We start from the raw sequence: 24097 nt of genomic DNA on the forward strand, positions 1-24097 counted from the left end.
ATAGACAGTAGCCTTACCTAAGAGATTGATATTACTTGTAAAATGCTTCTATTGCAACATGTCCACTCCCTTAACAGGAACACTTTTTTAAATCCAGAGTATTTAGTGTTTAAAAAGTAACTGAGAGAGAAACTAGATTCCAAATATTTGTTACAAAATACATAGGTATATTTACTCAAGAGAAGGACACTTTTATAGGAAGGCACAGACAGGAGTAGACAATACTCTGTGGTACGCTATAAAAGCCAGTGGTCTGAGGAAGCTGGAGAAAAACACATTCTCTCAGGGGCCTTGCTAAGGCCATGAAAACTAAAACTCATTGCATAAAAAATATATAGAGAACTACTATTAAAAACAAACAAACAAACAAAAAACAAAACCAAATAATAATAATAATGAAGTGATAGATTTGTTCACTTTTGGACATATGGGACAGTGAATGAGGACTGAATCCACTTTTCATGTGAGAGGAAGGTCAAGTCAGTGAGATGGAGACTGTGCCAAAATTTTTGAGAACAGCCTTGAACTTAAATCTAAGTAAAGATTCCAACAAATGATGTCAATTTCTGCCACACTTAAAGAAAGAGAAGCTCAATGATAATAATTATCAGATATCAGGGTACAATAAGCCTTTAAAATAACTTGGCTCACTGAGATTTCTTATCTTTTTTTATATGTTACCAATTATAATCATGGGTACATTCTTTGAAGAGTTGCAAAGCTAGTAAGCAAATATTTATGGAAAGGTTAGGACACATCTATAATTCCTACATCTTAGTGTCAAGAAGCATGGGGTTGCTAGACCAGACTTTTGGTTAGACAAATAGATCTTTCCAAGGGATACAAGATCATTGCTTCCTCCAGATCACTGAAGTCTGGAGTCACTAACTGTCAGCAGTAACACTTGAGCAAGTTAAGTTTGCTGGGCACAATTTAAGACTCGCATACACACTTAACATATTGCCACAAGAACTTTTACAGGGAAAAAAATGCCTTAGTGTTAAGCACAACCACAATTACACAGTGCTATAGCATGCTTGCCAGTGTTGGTTTTATGGCAGATTGTGAAGAGTTCAGTGCAGACAGACAGAAGATTCATTGGATTCTTCTTCCTGTCCTGCATGGCTGCTGGTTAATAGCTAAGTGATGAAAATATTTCTCTTCTAAGGAAAGATTTCTTTGTTATTACCACCTTGACTCTTTCAATTCTGTAAATTATGGTACCTATAAGAACACAAATGCAAACAAAGAGCTTCTGGAATTTTTATCTATGTAGGAAATCTATGTAATTCAACTTGGATTAACCACTTTCATATTGATGATCAGTGTGAAGTAAATGATTACACGTTGATTCCATGGTAGAGTTGAAAGAAAATTTTTTTCTTGCATCTTATTCATTAGTGACTACACATTTCTACATATTAATTATTTTACTTTAAACAGTATCCATTCCAACTATAGAAGGAGCAGTGTAGAAACAAAAATATGTTCTAGAAATTCAACAACAGGGTACTATGAACTCTCCAAAAAACTGAGTAGCTCAGCACTTCTCTGTCTTCAGCAAACAAGAAAAAACAGCAAGGCTTTTCATGAAGTCCGGTGCTCAGATCTTGATGACATCTTGGAGGTCAACACAGTGAATTTAGTGGATTAGTAGTATGCGTCATGTAGATAATTTGAAGTCTCATTTAGTTTTGACAGAGAATGACATAGTTTAAATTAGGGACAGGCTTCTCTGGCCTACTCTGTGACTCAAATTAGAGCTCTAGTAGGTTATGGTATGCCTTGTTGCTAAAACAGGTTGTGACAGTTACCAATTATGCTCTATCAAAACATTTAAATTTGTGAGGCACGTCAGTTAATAGTCTGCCTTGGTGAACATCTTCCACATTTAGCTTATAGAGCTTGTGGTCTGCAGTGCAGGATGATTCTCCGTTTAACTGTAAATTCAGTTTCAGTATCAGAACTAGTTCTAGTACTAGAACAGTTAGAACTAATATTAGTACAGTTTTGGTTCTGTCACTGAAAGATCTGCATAGTGATAAAGCAACATAATCACATAACAATGAAACAAAATATGCAGCTATCAAACACAGCTTATACAGTCAGTCCTGAACTGTGTAAGGATTTGGATGAGAGCAAGAAGGTAAATAGGTAAATGGGTTTTCAAGAAAATATTTCACATGTCATACAGAGGTCAATGCTCTAATGCTCTTCTCTTCATGATTTTTATCTTCCTTTTTTTTTTTTTTTTTTTTTTTTTTTTTTTTTTTTTTTTTTTACATCAGTAATTATCATTCATTCTATTTTCCAAAAGAGGATGTTAATAAAAATAGCTTGACAGTATTTTTTAAACTGTTCCATGAAACTATCAAAACAAAAGCAGCTTGGGTATTAAAAGAAAGAAATTCTTGTCCAATCTGTTGCACTATCAAGCAACACTGTGTGGAAAATTATGCCAGTATTTAATACTATACTGTTTGCTTAATGTTGCTATGTTACAATTAACATAGATGCTATATTTACATAAAAAGCTTTCTGCATTTCCCATTCACCAAAGTCTCAAAGTCAGTTAAGTATCTAAAAAGTAAGGTATCTCTATCAAAGATGCTGATATAACTATTTATGATAACCACAGAAAGATGAATTTTCCTATGAACAAATTTGTAGTCTAGTTCTTTCTTCTTTCATAGATAGGTTTTCATATAAAGACAAGAAATTCAGCTACAGGTTTCCCTTAAAATGAAGGTAACAAGTATCACAATGGTGTGTTTAAAGAAGTCAGCTCCAGATTCCCCTGCTCTCTGTGCTGGGTGCTGGTATTAGACACTAGAAAGTGGGGAAAAATTCTACTACCTTATCTTCTGTAATATTCTCCTAATATCTTCATTCTTCATGAGAAAATATTTTACTCTGAAACATCTGTGAACTTCAATATTTGAGGCATTCATATAGCTGGGATGAAAAAGAAGTCTGGTAAATTACCCTGAGTGTATTTTGCACTACTTTTGTCAGAGAGAAGACTCCTGACAGGTTGTTGAGCCTATTCAACAACACAACACACACCTTGACATCTCAGAGTGACTCACTCCGTCCAGGATCTCAGCACAAGTTGCAAAGAACAAATGGGCAATGTGCACAGGTAAAGCGCATTATATTTATACCACTCTCAATATATTTATACTGTTTTATACCTTCTGGAACTCAATGACCTAAGGGAATTTTGTCCTAGAAGGTCACTTGAGCATCAGTGAGGATACAAAAAACAAACAAACAAACCAACAAACAAAAAAAGGACATAAATAGGATTCCTACTTCAAAACACATGCAAAGCACAATTCGTGCAAATTATTGCTGTTTAGGTGGCAGTACACAGCTTATTTGCATGTCACACCTGCCTGAAGAGAAAAAGAGTCGTTGTTCCATGCCTCTTCTAGCATCTCCATGCCCTTGTATACCATAGCAAAGTTAAGATAAAGTCCATGTGCTACTTGGCTCTGTGAGTCTTTACTCAAAATTTTTAGCATCAGAATACAAAATACAGATGCCATGAGTACATACCCACTCAGTAAACATTGCTTCCTTGATATTAGACCTGTTGGAAGAGATACATTTCCTTTCAATGTTAACTTTTAAGTTTTCTACCACAGTAGGAAGAAACAAACCCTTCAGAATGTATTGTTTTGTTCAGATGACCAGACGAAGGATGATTCCTGAGCTTGATCCTGAGAATGTATGCAGACATTAAGAGCACAGAAATATGAGAGGCATGGATACAAGTCCCTTTTGATTTTCTTAATTCAGAGATGAGTTCTCAAATCATTCTGAAATTTGGAAAATATTATTACAAGTTGCTCCAGTTAAAGCTTGACTTTTCTGATGAAAAATGCTGTTAAGTTGCAATGCATCACCCTATTGTAACAGCTGGCATCCAGTAACTTTCACAAGTGTACCTTCTAACAGAACAAACTTACCCATTATTCCCGTCAGATAGACACCATAGAGAGATAAACCAGTTGTGGCTGCATTCCATACGGTCCCAATGACAGCATACAAAAGGATGGAACCAAGATTTCCAAAGAATAATCTATTTGGCATAAAATATCCAGCATCCAGAACAATGGGAGGCAGCAGATAGAAAAAAAATACCTCTGGTGTAAGCTTAAAAGAGGCAATATGATCTGCTGCCCATACAATGCCACCAAGGAAGACACCAAGAACAATCAGTAGAGCACTCTCTGGAACCACCCGAGTGACTTTGTGAGACAAGTGGAAAACTGCAATGAAAAAAGGAAAACAACGTATGAGAACTGAAAAGAAGAAACAATTTCTATCAACAGTTGCTAGCTGGTCATTTTGAAACAAACTTCCTGCTTTTGTTGCTATTAGGACCCCCAAAGCATGCATGTAATATATGGGATACAGACTGTGTCAGAACCCAAAACCCATTGTCTTGTAAAACAAAACAAAAACATTGATTATCAGATTTTATGCAGAAGGAATATTTAATTCATATTTAACCTCGTATGAAACCAGTATTCCACTTTTATTTCTTTTCTTGGACTATCTTCTCTGTGAAAGATCTGCTTAAGGAAAGATGGCACTAAGTGCAAGAATGAAAAGAAATAGTAAATTGTTGGAAATATATTCCTTTGTGGTTTAGTTCTGTATCTAAAAATATGCATGTAAGATCCCAATATTTGTCTTCAGAAGTTTGCAGTGCACTAGCAGGTATGTTGAAAGAAAAGTAAACCAAAAGAATAAGTAGTTTCAAGACAAGTCTATTTAAAATTACTGAAGAATATTATATGAAAATGTAGCCTGCAAAAGGAACAAAAAGGAGCTGACAAAATGGGAGATCACTTCAGGGCCCTTACCTCAATATATCCCCAGCAAGAATTTCGGTCATTAAATATTCCAATTTTCTAAAGTATAGCAGAAGAATCTTTCCCTTGACTATGCAGAGGTCTTAAACCAGGTTGACTCATTCTCAGAGTCTCCCATTTAAGTATTTGCCCTAGTCAAATATTTGCAAGTTACCTTTCAAAGTAATTTTAGGGCCCCATTTTTGAACTGTCTGTCTTTCTCCTGGCTGCATCTACTCAGGTAGCATTAGAAGCATAGCTCATCACAATGGTAGCAGCAGAAAAAGATCCTTATAGTTGTGTAACATCCACGGACCGATCAGAAGAGAAAACATTACAGGAAAAATGACAGCAGCCTGCCTACATCAGCATTCCCACAACAATGAGCACGAATGCACATTTCCTAAGTGTTTGTAGACGAGATTTGAAAACTAAGCCATTTTAGAACATAGCTTGAGAATGGGATTTAAAAAAACAGCAATCACACATAAAAGTAAACAGCACTCAGTGAAGCTGGCTAACCTATGCTAGTCCACTTTATCATTTGGGTCATGTAATCAGTAGCTACATAATACTCCACAGAAACAAATTCTGTAGTTTTCACAGTTTTTCCTCTTTATAATAAAATCCCTCAAATTTTGCTTTAGTTAAAAAAAAAAAAAAAAAAAAAAAAAAAAAAAAAAAAAAAAAGAGAGAGAGAGAGAGAGAGAGAGAGAGAAAATATAGAAAAAAAAAGCCAATATTCCATGTGTAAAAACTGTAGCTTTTAACTTTCCAAAAGACTTTATTACTGGCTGTTCTTTATTCCTTGAATTCCCAGTTAGTGAATTATCAACTTATTTATTACCTCATGTAGTAGGGATTATATCCTCATCCCTGAAAATGAATAGTACTGAGCTAATGCTACTAAATGTAATCTCTTTTACCTATTCCTATGTTAAGGATAAACTATAACAAGAAGAAGTTAAAACCTTAAAAAAAAACAAAAAAAAACAAAAACAAAAAACAAACAGTAAAACATTTAAAATATTTCAAGACAAGATATTAAGAATCTAACAGATGTCTTTCAGCTAATTCTTGGTTTTACAATCAAGAACTACTTTCTCCCAGTAAGCCCTGAAAACTCAACTAGATTTTGCTTATAACACTGCAGCCTTCTCCCCTTCTCCTAGAAGCTGTTCCCGTGAATCAGCTACAGCAACACCCACACATTTGAGTTTTATTAGCAATGAATTCTTCTACTCTGTTAATTCAGGAATGCAGGCTGTAGAAAGGAAAGTTATTACATAAAAGAGAAATCCAGTACAAGCAAATACAAAAAGGTAAGGTCACTTCCCCTTCTTTCTTTCTTTCTTTCTTTCTTTCTTTCTTTCTTTCTTTCTTTCTTTCTTTCTTTCTTTCTTTCTTTCTTTCTTATCTTTCTTTCTTTCTTTCTTTCTTTCTTTCTTTCTTTCTTTCTTTCTTTCTTTCTTTTCTTTCTTTCTTTCTTTCTTTCTTTCTTTCTTTCTTTCTTTCTTTCTTTCTTTCTTTTCTTTCTTTCTTTCTTTCTTTCTTTCTTTCTTTCTTTCTTTCTTTCTTTCTTTCTTTCTTTCTTTCTTTCTTTCTTTCTTTCTTTCTTTCTTTCTTTCTTTCTTTCTTTCTTTCTTTCTTTCTTTCTTTCTTTCTTTCTTTCTTTCTTTCTTTCTTTCTTTCTTTCTTTCTTTCTTTCTTTCTTTCTTTCTTTCTTTCTTTCTTTCTTTCTTTCTTTCTTTCTTTCTTTTTCTTCATTTGGATGAAGTATAATCTTATCATTAAAACACATTTGTTTTATAGTGACCACATAAGTAATTCTGCAGGCAGATAGTACTTACTAAGATTAGCAGAATCATGGTGTCTGTAATCCTAGAAATAAGTAAAAAGAAAATTCCACAGCTGATGCAATTACATGAAATAACTTCAAACTAGGATTCAACTGGAATGTTGAGTTCATATTTTCACTTAAATTCTTTTTCAAGTTATGTGCATAAATTACATTTAGTAAAGATTGTGCAATGTAGTTATAGCATCTGTGGGACATGATAAACATTAATACCAAATTCATTCCCTAACATTTTTTTAACATTCATTGTTTAGAGGTTATGTCTCCGACATACTCCAAGTATGTTGATAGCTTTGGAGAGATCCAGAAATAGCCCTACAAAGTGGAGTAACCAAGAAAAAGTAAGTAGAAGATCAGGAAGCTTTAATTACATAGGTTGCTCCAAAAGTAATGCCTCTTATTTATTTCCATGGACACTATAACAAATTCAAAGAGCAGAATAATACTATTTGATAGAGCAAATTTTCAGCTACAAATCAGTATTTTTCAGCATAGTCACCACCATTAACCATGCATTTTTGCCATGGTGAACAAAAGCCTGCATGCCATGCTCATAAAAAGTTGCATGACAATCCAGAATGTGGTTTGTCTTTCACATCATTGTTGCCATGGCTGAGAAGCACTGCCCACTGCTTCATTCTGCTACCATCCATTAGTTGGTCTTCACAAACTTTTAGCAAGCATCAGTGGGTACAATTACTTTCACATAGAGGAATTCAATTACACACCTTTGCTTCATACGAACTTCCATGCCAGATGCCAATTTGTTAGACTGACCCTCTGCTGCCATCTGTCACATAACAACGAAATGTAACAGAATATTGGCAGGAAGGTTCAACCTGCACTGCCTTAAAACAAACATCTGAGAGTGTGAGACAACATAATAAAATAGGAGGCATTGCTTTCAGAGTGGCACTCACACATCTGTATGTCTAGCTTGAATAGATATTTCACCTGACTGAGAAGTAAAATACTATCCAGAAATTTTAAACAAAGAGTTTAGCATGAACCTACTGTAGTGAAAGAAACCCAAGCATCAGAAAGCTCAAATAAATTATTCTTTGTGTGACACAAAGGTGAAATTTAGACTGTTTTCACTGCTGTCAACTCTAAAAAGTGCCTACTAGTGAGGCAAGGGAAAGAGCAAAGAAATGCAAATAAGCACAATATTTAAAGAAAATTTTTGCCTTTCATTTGCCATTTCATGCTAAACCTGGCTTGACAGTGGATTAAACTGCACTGTGGATAAACTCCACTTAAATTCAAGTTGAGCATCACTGAAGTAGAAGCTTCCTACAAAGTTGAGAAACAATTGCACAGTATAAACTTCCTGAAAAACAAAACAAAACATAACAAAACAAAAAACCCTGACACTTCTTCCTTTTAAGATCCATGAAAAGGAACTGTGGCATTTGAAATATCTCACAAGTAAGACAAAACAAATTAACAGATTACTATTTGATAGTTGGGTCCAGTTTCTTTTGAATCCAGTAAAAAAAAATATACTTTAAGTAAGTTTCCCACATTTTAAGAATACAGTAACTTAGATTAAATCCTCCAGTGGAATTTACAACATTCAGTGAACTGTCTGCTAGTCATTAAAGTGTCCTGAAACTGCTTTAAAGGAAGTGATTCAACAGTTCAGCCCTTTTCTCATTCACTAAATCAAAAGTCTGGTTTCTAAAACAAAACAGGAAAGTTAAGTAACAAGAATAAAAAAATAAGAGGGTAAAAAACATGATGTCATGTACAGTTTGAGTTCAAGTCATTTAATTCTGTAGATCCACAAACAACAACAACAAAAAAAGCTGAAGTAGGTTTTTCTTGATTTCGTTCCAAACTCTCTAACAGGACCTGTTATTTTTCATCAACACTGGATTTTTAGATATCAAGAGAAACACTTCAGTGAGTGGATTCAGGAATTTTTTGCTTTGTTTCCAGCTGAAATGAATGTTTTCAAGACAGTGTCCTCCTTCTGAAAACACAGTGTTTTAAAATTAAAAAGCTGGAAATATCTGTTCAATATTCTGTTAAATTCCTGAATTGATACAGCAACTCCAACACTTCCTTAAGTGACTGATGACATTTTTCATTAACTTTATCCGTCTAAAGTCAAGATCTGTAAATACTGAGAAAAATTCTGAGTGTCACAGTCACTGCCAATTGCAAAAGCTAGAGCGTGTAAACAATGTGCAGCAGGTCATTCATAAGAATTAAGAGCTGATTTATTATGATGCTATTACTTACCTACTGAAATGTTTGGTTGTCCTTTTATTTATTTGTTTGTTTTAATATATCTTCAAATAAAATCCAAGGTATCAAAAAATAATTTAAACTGCAAGTAGATTTTTCAGCCTTTTGGTTTCCACAGTCATCATGAAAGTGAAGAAATCAATTGGCAAATATTTCTTAGTTCTTTCCACCACTACTGACAATTTGGTTTATATCAGCTGTATTTTCGCCTGGGTCAAGCACACACTGCTAATATGCTATTAGTGTGATCTTCAGTTTTGAGTTTTTATTTTCATATGGAAAGATCAAATTATCATATGATATCTAGTCACATTTGAGATCCAAAACTTGATTCTTTATGAATTCTGAGAAGCCTTGCGACTGACCAAAAGTAAGAGCAAAATACAGAAACTTCTAGTAATTCTGTACATTTTCTTTATAGATATGCTATCCATACTATCTTCCTGCCAGCTCTCTTGTTTATGCAGCCTTCACAGTGGATCTAGGAATTTCAATTATAATCATAAGAACTGGAAGAACTACTTTATCACATATCCAAACCTTCCATTATCACAATACCATGCCTGATGATACTCATTTTGGAGATTTTTGCTCCAGCTAAACCTATGTGAAGGTACATCATCAGCCTTCACCTCTTAGAGATTTTATTCCAGTTTCTATCAGAATATTCATAGCAATTTTATATCCATTTGACTGTGTGAAAATTACTTCAATTTTCTTAAACAGCTCTTTAACCCTGATATTAAATCCTTAATTTTTTGCTATATATCCACAGAGAAAAACCCATTTCTTTTTGTTGTTTGTCTTTGTACTGTTAAATTAAGCTGTTTATTTTCAGTCTCCAGTTGAGCTCTCCCTCTCTATTTCAATCTGAGTTCAAGAGTCATCAGAAATATAGACTGCATTCTGCATCAGTTACCATAGAATCATGTCCAAAAACATTAATAATTTCCAGTCACAGGTATAATCTATAGTTCACCTACACCCTGGATTCATTATCCCATTGATGACTCACAGTCAACAGTTCATACATACACATGCCCCTCTTCTTTTTCACAATGTCACGTAGAAGTTCTTGTTACCATTCCCTTAGTGAAATTTCTCTTAATATTTTAGATATATATATTTTTTCATTTTCTCTTGTTCTTAAGATTGCATACTTATTTTAGTTCAATAATGAGATCTACAGTGCATTATGTTTATGGAAATTACATCAGAAACCTTCAGTAGAATGCTTACATTTTTTGTTTATTATTAAAACAAACAAACAAACAAAAACCTGCATTGACCTGCCTTGTCAAAAAAAAAAAAAAAAAAAAAGAACTTTAATTGCATCTACAAATAATCTCATCATAGTCATCATAGTTTCTTTCTTTACCTTCTCCTTCCTTCCATCACCTAGTAACATGTCTATCCATTTAGGTCTAAATCCAGAAAGAAAAAAAATAAAAATCTTTCATTGTGTTCTAAAAGGGTTCATTTCAAAGAAACTCAAAGAAGCACAAAGCACAGAGAACTGCTTTTCTCATCTGTCCAGGAAATGTCTGAGCAGATTACACTTGGCTGAAGCTGATCATTATAATTTGTATTTGCTTTTTTAAGCTTTATCTACAGAGCACACTCAGTATTTATTTCCTGGTCAGATGACTGATAGTATTTTTTATAGTTTTTCAGGTTCTGTTCTGTGTGTAGTCTTACAAATTGATTTAGTTATTTTTGAGTTGTTTACCTACAGGTGATAGAAAACATTTAAAGAAATAGCTTTTACTTATTACTAATTACTTAGTTGAAATGTAAATTATTGTATTAATCAGTCATATGCTTTTACCAAATCTAGCACAATATAAAAGATTTGATGAAAGAAAATCAGAGATATTCCATCTATCAAGAAATTTGGAGCAAATTGTTTATATTCATGTATCATGTAACAAGCAGTATGGGTATTTCTGGTATAGGTCTTTGGGTACTGTCTTAGAATCAAAGAATCATAGAATGGCTTGGGTTGGAAGGGGCCACAAGATCCAACCCCTCTGGCACAGGCAGGGAAGCCAGCCACTAGATCAAATCCTAGATTAGATTCTGCAGGGTCCCATCCAATCTGGACTTAAACATCTTCAGGAACGTGGCACACACAACCTCTCTGGGTAACCTGTTCCAGCATCTGACCACACTCTCAGTAAAAATCTCCCTGACGTCTAACCTAAATCTCCTTTTCTTTAGTTTAAAAAATTCTCCCTTCCCTACCCTATCAACACTTGTAAAAACTTGATTTTCCTCATGTTTATAAATTCCCTTTAAATACTGGAAGGCCACAATGAGATCTCCCCACACCCTTCCAGGCCCTTTTCCAGGCTGAACAAGACTAGTCTCATCAGTCTGTCTTCATAGGAGAGGTGCTCCAGCCCTTGGATCATCTTCATAACCCTCCCTTGGACCCTTTTCAAAAGTTCTGCATCTTTCTTTTGTTGGGTCTCCCAGACTTGGACACAGTACTCCAGCGGGGGCTTCACAAGGGTGGAATAGATGGGGCAATCACTTCCCTGTCTTAAATAAAGTACTTGAACACAAATATTAATAGTATTCATTCTTGATCTTGGGCGTATTTTTTGTAAGCAAGACAAAGTCCTTCATATTTAACTTGTTTAGATAAACTGGTCTAAGCTTAGTTTTATCCAGTCATGAAAGATTTCTTTATTTGTCACATATGAAGTGTTTACCATTTAAAAAGTGTACAGCATTTTAATGAGCTCATTAAATAGGAGATTTTGGGTCACTGTTCTCTGTAGGTGAACAATTAACAAAATACATTAGCAATTAAAAGCGCAACCAACATACAGGTCAAGGTTCCCAGTTGACAGGTCATAACATAACAAGATAGCCCCAAGTCAAATTCAGAGAAGTGTGTGAGTAAGCAACTATTATCTTTATAAGCAGTTAGAACATAATGAAGTTTAAGCAGTTGGGCACAGATTATCATAATTATGCCAAATAGTTCTTTTTTGAAGGAGCAGTCCCACTGCAGTGCAAGTGTGTAGCACTTGGCCCTTATGGAACTGAACGACACTAAAAGATAAATGGGAACAGTCAAAAATAATATTTCAAAATGAGAGCAGAGTGCACATTAGAGAAACCTTGAAGTGTAATAGAGAATATAAAACGGGACAGCAAATTATCAGAAAACCATTTCACTTTCTATGGAAAGGTATTAGAATTAAGTTTTAAAGACAATCTTCTTGTACAAGAAAATGCTCCTCACAGACTTAGCTCATTTCAGGTTTACTATGGCTTTTCTGTGTAAGGATTCACTTTCAGGACACAAAATTCCATACTTAATAAAGGAAAGTTGCTGTCTATATAAAACAATGAGAAGAGTCAGAAATAATTGTGAGTAAAATCATCAGCAATTTCCTGACCAGTAGGGTAGTTTTGACTCAATCATTGTTTCAGGTTGAAAATTCCAGCTGATTTTATGTACAAACTTAGAAAGTATTTTGGGGCAAGAAACTTACCTTACTTTATATTAAAGTCATATATTGAAATCCCTCCAGCTTTGAAATTATCTTCACTGGCACATTTTTCTGGCTCTAATTTTTGAATGCCAAATAATTTTACAGCAATATGGGAAGAACTGACTGAAATAAATGTCAAGAAATGCTGAGTTGATTCATTTCATACAATGAATTTTAGAAAAATGTTTTCTTATGACCTTTATTTTAACATGATAAATGAATTAAAACAAGTCTCCATTTGAGTATGTTCTGTCTTTTGCTCATACAAATAAAGAACTTCAAAGAAGTGGGTTACTAGTAGTATGTGGAAACAGTTATGGTATTAAGATAAATTACTAAAAAAAATTACCAAAGCCTGAACACACAACAGAATAAGTTATGTTCCTTGATTCAGGTCCATTCTACAAGGTAAAAAAGAAGAAGAGAGGGACCTGGGTGTTCTGGTAGACAATAGGTTGGCCATGAGCCAGCAGTGTGTCCTTGTGGCCAGAAGGTCAGTTGTATCTTGGGGTGCATTAAAAAGATCATGACCTGCAGGTTGAGGGAGGTGATCCACCCCCTCAACTCAGCCTTGGTGAGGCACATTCAGAAAACTGCGTCCAGTTCTGGTCTCCCCAGTTCAAAAAGACAGGTTTCTCCTAGAAGGAGTCCAGTGGAGGGCCACAGAGATTATAGAGGTCCTGGAGCATCTCCCTTGTGAGAGAAGGCTGAGTAACCTGGGCCTGTTCAGCCTGGGGAAAAGAAGGTTGAGGGGGGAACTTATGCTTAAAAATATCTAAAGGGAGATGGGAGGCTTATGGATGAGTCCAGGCTATTCTTGGTGGTGTGTAGTGATAGGACAAGGAGAAGTGGCCTAAAACTTGGACAAAGGAATTTCCATAAAAACATGCAGGAGAACATCTTTACGGTAATGATGATGGAGCACAAGAACAGGTTCACCAGACAAGTTGTGGAGTTTCTGTCTGTGGAGATATTCAAGATGTGTCTGCATGTCACCTGTGTGACCTATTGTAGGGCACCTTCTTTAGCAGGGGAATTGGACTCAATGATCTCTTGAGGTCCCTTCCAACTCCTCTAATGGTGTGATTCTGTGAAATAGTTTAATACTGTTGGTTGAAACTGAATATATCCTTCTACTGTAGGGACTTCCTGTCCTTACCCAGCACCTCCAGTATGGGATGGCAAGGATTACTTACTGGTTGCTGCCAACTGGGAGAGATATAATTATAGCTTAAGATCTAGGGGGAATAGCTATGAAGAGTGCTCCAAATCATAGGGTAGGAAAACACTTTTTAGTAAATCTCAGTTTTTATAGATATTTTTACTAACAAGCTTGAATCAGTTTTAAGAGAAAACACTCTCTATAGGTATTAAGTAGTAGGAATAATAAAATATAAACACAATATGAGAGAGTGCTTTCCTATGGTTCTTATAGGGCTGTGGAAGTCTCTCAGTGAAGAGAGAGAGCTTTGTGAGGAAAACAGAGAAAAGTAAGTTTTCTATGAGACCGTCAGTGAAATCACTTGTCACTCACTTATGTCTCCATACACAAATCCCCTTATGGAGTTCCACTTAATGATAGACTGCTTTGTTTAATATTAATAAGTTCTAATCAAAAGAAGGAATTGAGCAAGGAAGATGATATCTGTGAAAGATATAAGTAAGGGATCTATTGTTACAATCCTTACACTTATTTGTTCATTGGAAGTTTCTGAAAGCAACATTTTCACTAATCTGTTCTGAGAGTTCTATCTTAGGCAACAGAGAGCAGATGACAAGACATGCTTCCTTACTGGATGCATACCTTCCTGCCCATAAAAGAAGTTTGTTGCTCATAAATCCAGGTAGATGATTTATTTTTCCAGAGAGCAAAGATGAGATCTTTTCTCACAATTAGGTGTGAGATGCCATTATTGAATACACTTTAGCATGGCAATTTTTTTTTTTTAATTTTTTTATTTTTTTATGCCGTTACAGCTTTTCTGATGAAGTAATATATTAACTCTCCTATCTTTGTTATCTCCTTTGAGAGCTGAAGAACACAGTAGTAACAAGAAGAATAGTAGACTGGATAGTGACCTTATACTGCATAACATGTCACATGGAAAGTAGCTTTGGTGTTTCAAAATAGGATAGAAAGGTGATTGCGTGACAATTGTTTTTTCAACTATGCATTTGTATTTGGTAGTGCATACACAGAACAAATAAGAAAGCTTAGCTTTACTAAGTATGCAAGATTAGCTTAATTTGTCACGGTGAAGGAAGTTAAAGGAGGGCAAATTCCAACTGTTAAACGTTACATTTGAAACAACTCACATCTCAAACACAGTTACTGCAAATAGCTGCGTGTTTCAAGAAGAAAGGAAGGTGGAAACAAAACACAAACCTCTTCCTACCTAAAAATCAAATCCCATAATGTAGTATGCATAGGCTAAACATAGTACTCAACATAAAATCATATCAGCATAGGATCCTTTACATAGTCAGATCCCTGTCAACAAGGAATAAAGATTTCACATGTACTCCTAAATACGTTAGTGCAAATTTAATTATGTGGGAGAAGTTCAGTAGGAATAAAATGTTGTACCTACTATGTGAAAAGTAATGTCTTTTTTTGTCTTCTTCTCCCACATGTATATGAGCTATCTATATTGAAGGGAGTTAAATTACTTAAGCACAGATAAATGAGAAATGAAAGAAAGACTACAGATGGAAAACAAACAAACAAACAAACAAACAAAAACACAAAAAATGTGTATACAGACTTAAACTGAAAAGCTCGGCTTAGCACCTCCATACATGCATAAATGCCAGGGTAGGTAAGAGAGGGAAAGAAATAGAGAGTCAGGAAGAGAGAAAGAGAGAGAGAGAAAGATGAAAGAAAGATAAGGAAGAAAAATGATAAATGAATGTCAAGCCAAATTTCAGCTGAATTTTCCACAAATATATGAATTCTGCACTTCCTATGCGCACTAGCATATAAGTAATCGTATGATATATGGGATATATTGCACCATTTTCTTTTCAGTCCTGGGAAGCCTCCTGTAGCTGTCTCTATTTGAACAGGGCAATTGGACCAGATGACTTCCAGACGTCCTTTTCAACTTCAGACATTTTGTAATTAATGTTTAGTTTGTGAGCAACTAAACCACTTTTGGACCCCTCACTACAGGGACATTGAGGTGCTGGAGCATGTCCAAATAAGGGCAATGAAGCTGGTGAAGGCTCTGAGGCACGAGCCTTATTCTCCAGCTGGCTGATGGAACTGGGATTATTTAGTCTGGAGGAGGCTCAGAGCAGACCTTATTGCTCTTTACAGCTACCTGAAAGGAAGTTGTGAAGTGGGGTTTTGCTTCTTGCAATAGGACAAGAGGTAATGGCCTTAAGTTACATGAGGGAATGTTCAGGTTGGATATATCTGGAAAATTTCCTCTCAGATTGAGTAGCAAGGCTATGAAATAGTCTGCCCAGGCAAGTGGTAAAGTCATCATTCCTGGAGGTTTTCAAGAGAAGGACAGATGTGGCACTTAGGGCCATGGCTTAGTGGGCAATGGTGATGATGTGTTAACATTTGGACAAGATGATCCTATTGGCATTTTCCAACTTTAAAGATTCTATGATTCTATGATAACCAATAGTCACCATAGCAGTGCTTGTACTGTAGTCCCTAAAACACATTATCTGCACCTGTGAGGTGCAGCCTGACCAGTACCAAAACCAGAGATAATTATCTTTCAAGTCCTGCTGGCTACACAATTTCTGATAGCCAGGACACTGTCATGTGACCGTTACTAATGAATTGCCATTCTCCCTCACTACATTATAAATGTAACAGCTCTTTTTTTAGACCCATATTTGAAGCATAATAACCTTATCCCAAGACTAGGCAATGTCTGATTGTTGATTAAATTAGCATGGGTGAGGGGTAGGTGGAGGTGAATTATGAGGCTCCTATTGATGACTAATTTCAGTGCTGTATCTGTCGCGATATAAAGAAAAAAAAAAAAAGTGTGGTTTCTGGACTTGTTGTGGTTTTTATTTCGAATGAAACTCTTGGAAAAATGAAGAGCTTTTATTTCTAAATATTATCCAGAAAAATGCACAGTAATAAAACAACCCTTCCAGTATCCAGTATCCTGGATAATTCTTTTTGAGTGGAATCATTAGAGTTTGCCACATGATATATTCTGGAACACAGAAGCAGAAAAAAATACAGTAGGTATTAAAATAGAAAAAGTTTCTGCACTGTGGATAGCTGCATCATACTTTTATAAAACCTGTTATGTGTAATCATGCAGAGATCAGCAACTGGCAGATATATAATCCCCCTTTTAAATGTCCAGACTAAAAGAAGGTTTATAGGACTGTTGGGGAAGGATAAGATAGTAGCTCCCTAAATTGAAGGAATATTTAGTATAGCACTGAAGAGAACAAAGTGATGCTTACTATTTACCTCACCTACAAAATGCCTTACTAGTTTGCAAAAAATAAGCCTTGCTATGCATGTTCATTTTACACCTCTAACATGCAATATCCTTGAAGATACAGCATAGTCCTCAAGAAAATATGCAGAGCCACTGAAGAAATCCCCCTGAAAACAGATTTAACAAGACAAGAATCAGTCTTCTTGAAGCCTTATAGAGCAAATTTTACAATAATTTTGCATTACTCATTCATAAGAGATTATAAACAATGGACATATTTATAGAATCTGTCAGTCAGTAGCTTATGAAGAAATTATTTCAATGAATGAATAAGTAAAATTAGCAGAAAATCTTTTAGACTTTAGCAAATATTTATCTTCTTTATGATAACAAAATAAATTGAAGAAAGATATGAAAGTATATAAATTTATTATGCATTCAATATAAAGCTGTTTGAATTTTCTGTGACACATATCTTCACATAATAATTCATTTTGTAATAAGCTATCTAAGACAAGTTGTAAAAGCCACAGAATCAAATAATTGCTGTGTGATTAAGTTTGGAAGAGATCTCTTGATGTCGTCTGGTCCAACCAATATGCTCAAGCAGGGATACCTGCCCAGAACAGTGTCCAGACAACTTCTGAACATCTGTATCCAAGGATGGAAACTCCATTTGGGCAACCTGTGCCAGAACTGCATTATGCACACAGTAAAGAACTGCCTCCTGATGTCAAAAGGAGCCTCTTCTTTTCCAGGTTGTGCCCACCTTGTCCTGAAAAGATCCTGGCTCCATCCTCACTGCATCCTCACTTAAATCACTTAAAGGATCTATAAACATTAAGAATATCCCATCTGAGCCTTGTCTTCTATATACTAAACAGTCTCAATACTGTCAGCTTTTCCACATATGATAGATGCTTCAGTCCCTTGATAATCTTTTTGATACTTATCTGTACTAGACTCTCTCTAGTAACTCCATCTCTTTTGTACTGGGAACCTAAAAACTGGGCATATTACTTCTGGAGTGGCCTCACCATTGCTGAGGGGAAGGATCACCTTCTTCAACCTGCTAGCAATACTTTTCATAAAGAGGCTAAGAATACCATAAGTCTTCTTAATGGAAAAGTGCACATTCCTGATTTGTGTTCAACTTTATAGCTACCAGGAATTCCATGTCCTTTTCTGTGAAGCTTCTTTATAGCTGGGTCAATCCCACAATGTACTGGTGTCTTGAGTTGTTTGCAGTTCTCTCTGGTGGAATGTCATCGTTTTAAGATTTTCGGTTACATTCCACATCATAACATCATGTAGTGCATTGCTAGTTAAAGAGTTAATGCTCCAGTTCCGGGTACCTGTCCCAGAAGAGAAGAGGAACTACACACCCCAGAGGTCTTTGCATTCAGAGAGGAAGTAAAATCTCAGGCAAAGTCACAAGACCTCGCTCGCTTCCCTTTTTCTCACCCCAAATGCACGTCTCACCTCAGCATTAGAGTAAGGCCTTCAGTTTTAGGACTCTCTCCCATTTTATTTGATTAAATAGCTCCAGTTCAAATTATATTGCATTACATTGTATTATAGTGTGTTATCTTGCATTCTGATATCTTACTTAGTAAGTTAGTTTGTTTCTCCTCAGATCATCGCTGCTGTTCTGTTTTATGCCCATCTCTCTATCCTTTTCCCTTATCCCTTTCTGGGGTGCAGATCTGCTGTCCCTCTGCCCCGCTAGTCACAGAACTGGACAAGATCAGCCTGTAAACACTGACAATGTGGTTCCTGTTAGTTCATTTATTCAGCCTGTCAACATCCTTCTGGATGGCAGCACAACTTCCTCCCTCTTCTCCCCACAGTTGAATAATATCAATTTTTTATTCAGCATATATAGTGACACTCCCATTTGCAGCTTCTATCCTGCTCCTTCTCCCATAGTACATCCTATCCCATTACTTTCCACAATAGATCAGTGTGCTGATCAACACAAACTCTTTTCTTTTAAATGTAGACCATATTACTCAGCTTTTTACACTAGAAAGATTGTGCGTATAACTTAAATATATTATTTGTCTATAAATACATGTATCGTTGCTTTTCCACATGACATCTACAGTAGCAAGTGTTATAGAAATAAACTAAAGTGAACAGAATATTTAGGTAATATTTCTACTTGGAAAATGAAAGCACTGACTTCTACTAATGATGATCGCCCATGATCTAAACGGATAACTAAAAAGACAGTTGCCATGCACTCCAAATAATGTACCTTGACAATACTAGCAGTTCAACAGTAGAAGTGTTGCTCATAGCCAGAGTTAGAGCTTACATAGCTAACTGTGCAGTGAAAGAAACTTAGGAATGGAACATCATATAAGGAGTTGATAGGAGAGATCACTATGGACATAACTGTCATAGACTCAGAAATTTCCCGTTCCTTTCTGTAAAGAAAAAGTGCACTGTATTTACAGAATATCCACCCACATAACTCTGCTCTAGTTTTGATTTTTGTTGTGTTATCGTTGTTGTTTCATGAAGGGAACAATGAGAGACTCTTCTTGGGAAAATCCTGTTAGAAACTGGGAAACTGAGATACAATTACATAACACCAGTTCCGCAAGTTAAAAAAGAAGAAAAAAAAAGAAAAAGATACCAACATTGTACAGAGAACTACAAAAGTGTGCAGTTCTGTATGCAGTTGTGGGTGGGAGAGAAATCTGCAGAAAGAAAATCTATTATCCTCTTCTGCAGGAAATAAGGAATACTTGGTATTCCTTATTCTATCCACCACCTCTGAGTTTACATAGGTTGCTGCAGAATCAGGTGGCTACTACCAGTTAACCTATCTTACCACACATACATGTCAAGTAATACTATTTTCTGGAGTATCAGTTCATTCTGGAGTATGATTTAAGTTATCTGAAATAATGGATTAAATTGTTATATCAGTTAAGAGAAGGGCAGAGGAGAGAGTAACGCAGCTCACATAAATCAGTAAAAGAAAATTGAAGTCATTCTACTGAGAAAGCACCCAGGTTAAAGGAGAGCTAAACTTTTTGCTGACATCTTATCATTCCTTCCTTTTAGATATAATGGCATAGCCATCAAGAATTGTATGGCCACCATATATTGTCCTCTCTTCTAGAGAGCCTGCAGGCTATGCATCAGAACAGAAGAACTACTATTCAGACTGGTTAAGTAAAGTTGCATATGCCTAAAATGTCAAGGCTCGAAGATCTACATTCACATACTAAATCAATACTAATATCTCAGAGGAATATAAGGATTTTAGTAACTCCAAACTGAAACAATACTTAGTTGTTAGGTGTGTTATACAATCCCATAACAACTGTAGCTTCAATATAATTGTTAGTACATTAACCTAGAGTTATTCTATGTTATGACATCTCTCATTTCTGAATATCATCATAACACTAAAACAATAAAAAAATATTCAAGGAGTCAGAATATTTTAACTATGACAAAATAGTAAACATAGAATCAGTTTTGTGTTTGGACAAGTCCCCCTGCTTATTTACACTTGGGAGATTTCCATTACAAAATCTTATTGGCTCAAAACTGTTAGAGGTTTCCTAATGTTTAATATTTTACTCCAAGCTCAAATTTTGGAAGAAAATTGACCAATAAAACATCCCCTTTTCAATTTTTAAAACTGGTAATTTTTGAAGTGTTACATCATAATGTAATCATAAGCGTTACATCATAACGTTAATCATAAGCATTTGAAAATCAGTACAAAATCTGGTTGGAGATTTTCTTTCTTGAAGTTTGACTACAGTTTTTTTAACATTAGAGATTGACAAAAGGACTAGGTTTTTGTTTGTTTGTTTGTTTGTTTTGTCTTTCAATAGATAGCAGCTGAAGAACTCAAATATTATATATTAATGAATCCAGAATGCTTTCTTCTATTTTCAGTCACTGGAAGAAGAAAACTCCTGTAACCACCTGCTTAAAAACCCCACCTTCCCATAGCACTTTCAGAACAGCTTTGCATTTTCTTTTTCTTCCACAATGAAACATTAAATATTCGTGCTTTAATTAAAAGTGTTTCCACTTGAGGTCTTGCATTCCATCTCGACTCTTCCTTGTCAGCCTGTAGGTAGTTTCAGTATTTATGACTTCACAGTGCTTTACATAGCAGCCAACTGGGTATCAAGTCACTCTTATCATACTCCGTAAGCTATTTTACAAGTGGAATAAAATTATTACAAGAACAATCAGCAGTTTACAGAGGCTTTTAATAGTCAGTGAATCTAAGTGGGTGTCACTTCTTAACTAGGTAAAGAATAATTAGAGTCCTTAGTAGTTTGAGATATGAATTTAACTGAACTACTGCAGAGAAATGAGAAAAATTACAGGCAGTCTGCTGGAAGTGTAAAAAGAATATTCAGAAAAGAAATAGATGAGAAATAAGGAGTGTTCTAGACACAGAGCATTCTGCCCTGGAATTTTGCCATTTTGCCAAACAGAAGGTACAGAATAATTCAGTTATCAGTTACTTCATTACTTCAGAGTACTTAAAATAGACTAATTAAAACAGAAGGATTGTATTGAATTCAAAACATAAAGGAAACTGGTTGTGAAACATATTAACGTCTGATAGACTTCTGGTGGTATAAGTCAAAACAACTGGAAATACCACCTTTTTACTGCCACATCAAATAAACAAACCACAAATTATAAACCATAAAACAGTGTTCTTATTAAGAATCTCTGATACACAAAAATTTCACAGTAACAAAGTGGACCTCACAAAAACTTTCACTTGGAGAACTTTCGTATATCTAAAAGGGTTTGTTGCTTACACTTAACTACTTGCCTGCCAGTGGTCTTCTGCTGCGTTACCAAATGACAGATTTACAGTCACTTTGGGGTTTGGTAGGCTACTCTTAGGAGTAAGTGACTTCAGCTCTAAAGACAGTAAATCAATGTTTTCAACAAACACGACTACAGTATTATAAGGATTCCATTGTTCTGCAGAGAATGCAGAGTAGTTTGTGCACAGGTGCTTGAAAATAATTGATGGCAGAGATCCTTTCTTTGGTATGCATGCCTGAACTGTTTTCAGTTCAGGATCATTCTTTAAATGAGATTTTTTTCTTATGTAGTTCATAGGAGTTGTCACTGCACATTTCCTATTAGTCAGGGGATGTAATCTGAATCTTGTCAAATTATACTGTCCTGATATCTTCTTCCTTACTCTAAATAATTCAGACTTGAGACTCACAAGACTTGGAGAGTGGAGGGGGGGAGGAGAAAGCGGGATGTATGTTTCAGGTAGGCAGGAAAGACAGGAAAAGGATGAATAAGATACAGGAACAGAACAGAAAAAAAATGTGGAGATAAATATCCATTTATAAATTGTAAATTTAATAAAGAAATGGTGCATGCAATTGTTCCTAGGACTTGAAATGCTAAGGGATTCCATGATGAAAATGTTATTTTCAGCTGCCTAAAACGATGTCTCAAAAGATGTCATGCCTTAGACAGAAGTGATTTTACAATGCTTAACATTTCTCACTAAAAGGTATTCTAGACAGAACTTGACAGGAGAAAGCAGAGTATCTGATTAAAATGAAGGTGCCTCAGTTGTGTAACACTTTCGCCAGCATAGATATATACCATTTTTGTGTAATTGCTTTGCTACTTTAAGTTAGCTAATGAAAAGATATATCCAGAAAGGAAATGTATGTACTTTCTTTTTAAGGATGCCAACCCATTACATTTTCCTCTGAGATCACAATAAAGCAAGAAATTCAGTACAAATTTATCTTTTTCCTTGCTATCCTTATCAGGGTACACGAGAAGGCAGACAAGTCCAGCCTTCCTAGTCACAGTGTGAAATAATTTCTCATCACTTGCTAATGAAAACAGCTTTTAAAGAACACTGTAATTATGACAAAATTTGTGCTTGTACTGCATGGTCCAGTAGTACCTTCACCATCCAATTCTCTCACTCCATTTTCATTTAAATACTTCCAATGAAGTTCTACTAAGCAGTCTTCAACATTTCTTCTTAAAAATAGTATGTACAAGAGATGGACACAGAATTGCCAACATAAGACCTATTCTCACATTTTTACTGTAATTAAAACAATACCATAAATCAGTTTCTCTAAGTAGCCGACACTTTTTACTACTCCTAAAATGTCAGGAGAAATTTGGAGTCAAATGAGATTTTGTTTGCTTTGGAGGGAAAGGTACTGATTTCTTTAAAGGAATAAAATTTTGCTTGAAGAGTCAAAACTAGGTGAACTGTTACATATGCATTTTCCTGTTTCTTCCCTAGCCCATCCCAACATGCTTAACATTCTCCTCAGGAGTGTTGGTGTTAATAACATATTCCTTTCTCAGATAAGTGAAACAATACAAAGTGTCCTAGGCATACAGAAACTGGAGTCATTTCTGAGCATCTCAGATCACTTTTAAAGTCTAGAGAAATAAAGGAAAACTAAAACGTGATGAAAATAAACCCCATAAAGACTTCATTCACTGACTTCTTGTTTTATTTTTCAAAGAATCCCTATATTCCAGGTCAATACGTTGTTTACTTCCACATGAAATAATCTTGACATCTTGAATACAGGGTAATTTGCTGACTGTATTTCAGTAAAATAAACTGATTGTAACATTACTACTGATACACAATGGGAATCCATTTCTCTGTAAGCTTAAAAACACAGTGCACTTCATAGCTCATTTTATCTTGGGTACTTCAGAACTGATGGACCCATAAGGCTGCGTAACAGCATTTGAAGGTGCTGTGACATTCTACACCGACAAAAACAGATGGCAAAAGTTTGACTTGCAGATACTGCAAAGGGTACGCACCATTCTTCCTCATTCCTTTTCACAGTCACATACTCTCCTGCCATTTCTTACACTTCCTTATCTGATCCACACTGAGCAAATCCAGGAGGCTACATGAGTAGAAGAAAACAAATTAAAATATAAAGTGTGGATGGGATGTGAGAGACAGCTACACCAAGACACAAGCAATCCAGGAGGTTTCTAGAGTGCTTTGAATGGTAGCTTCCTTCTCCAAGTGACAGAAAATCCAATCAGAGTTGTTCTGCTGGGTCTTTAACAAAGGGCTTTTGGGGAATACAAAGGTCAAAGGCATCCCTGGCTACAGTGACTATGAGATGACAGAGTTCAGAATACCTAGGGGAAAGA

General features: G+C 35.4%; 1 protein-coding gene across 3 annotated transcripts in view; it reads right to left on the minus strand.

The window, feature by feature from the left end:
- The window catches only part of SLC9A3 (solute carrier family 9 member A3), a 51759-nt gene that overhangs the window by 21990 nt on the left and 5672 nt on the right, over positions 1 to 24097 (minus strand). For all 3 annotated transcript variants that reach the window (XM_072328458.1, XM_072328456.1, XM_072328457.1), the window contains exon 2: positions 3975 to 4277. In XM_072328458.1, coding sequence (XP_072184559.1) covers positions 3975 to 4277 — 303 coding nt within the window. The remainder of the gene's footprint in view (positions 1 to 3974; positions 4278 to 24097) is intronic.

Source organism: Excalfactoria chinensis, chromosome 2 (genome assembly GCF_039878825.1).
Source record: "Excalfactoria chinensis isolate bCotChi1 chromosome 2, bCotChi1.hap2, whole genome shotgun sequence".
Taxonomy (NCBI): domain Eukaryota; kingdom Metazoa; phylum Chordata; class Aves; order Galliformes; family Phasianidae; genus Excalfactoria; species Excalfactoria chinensis.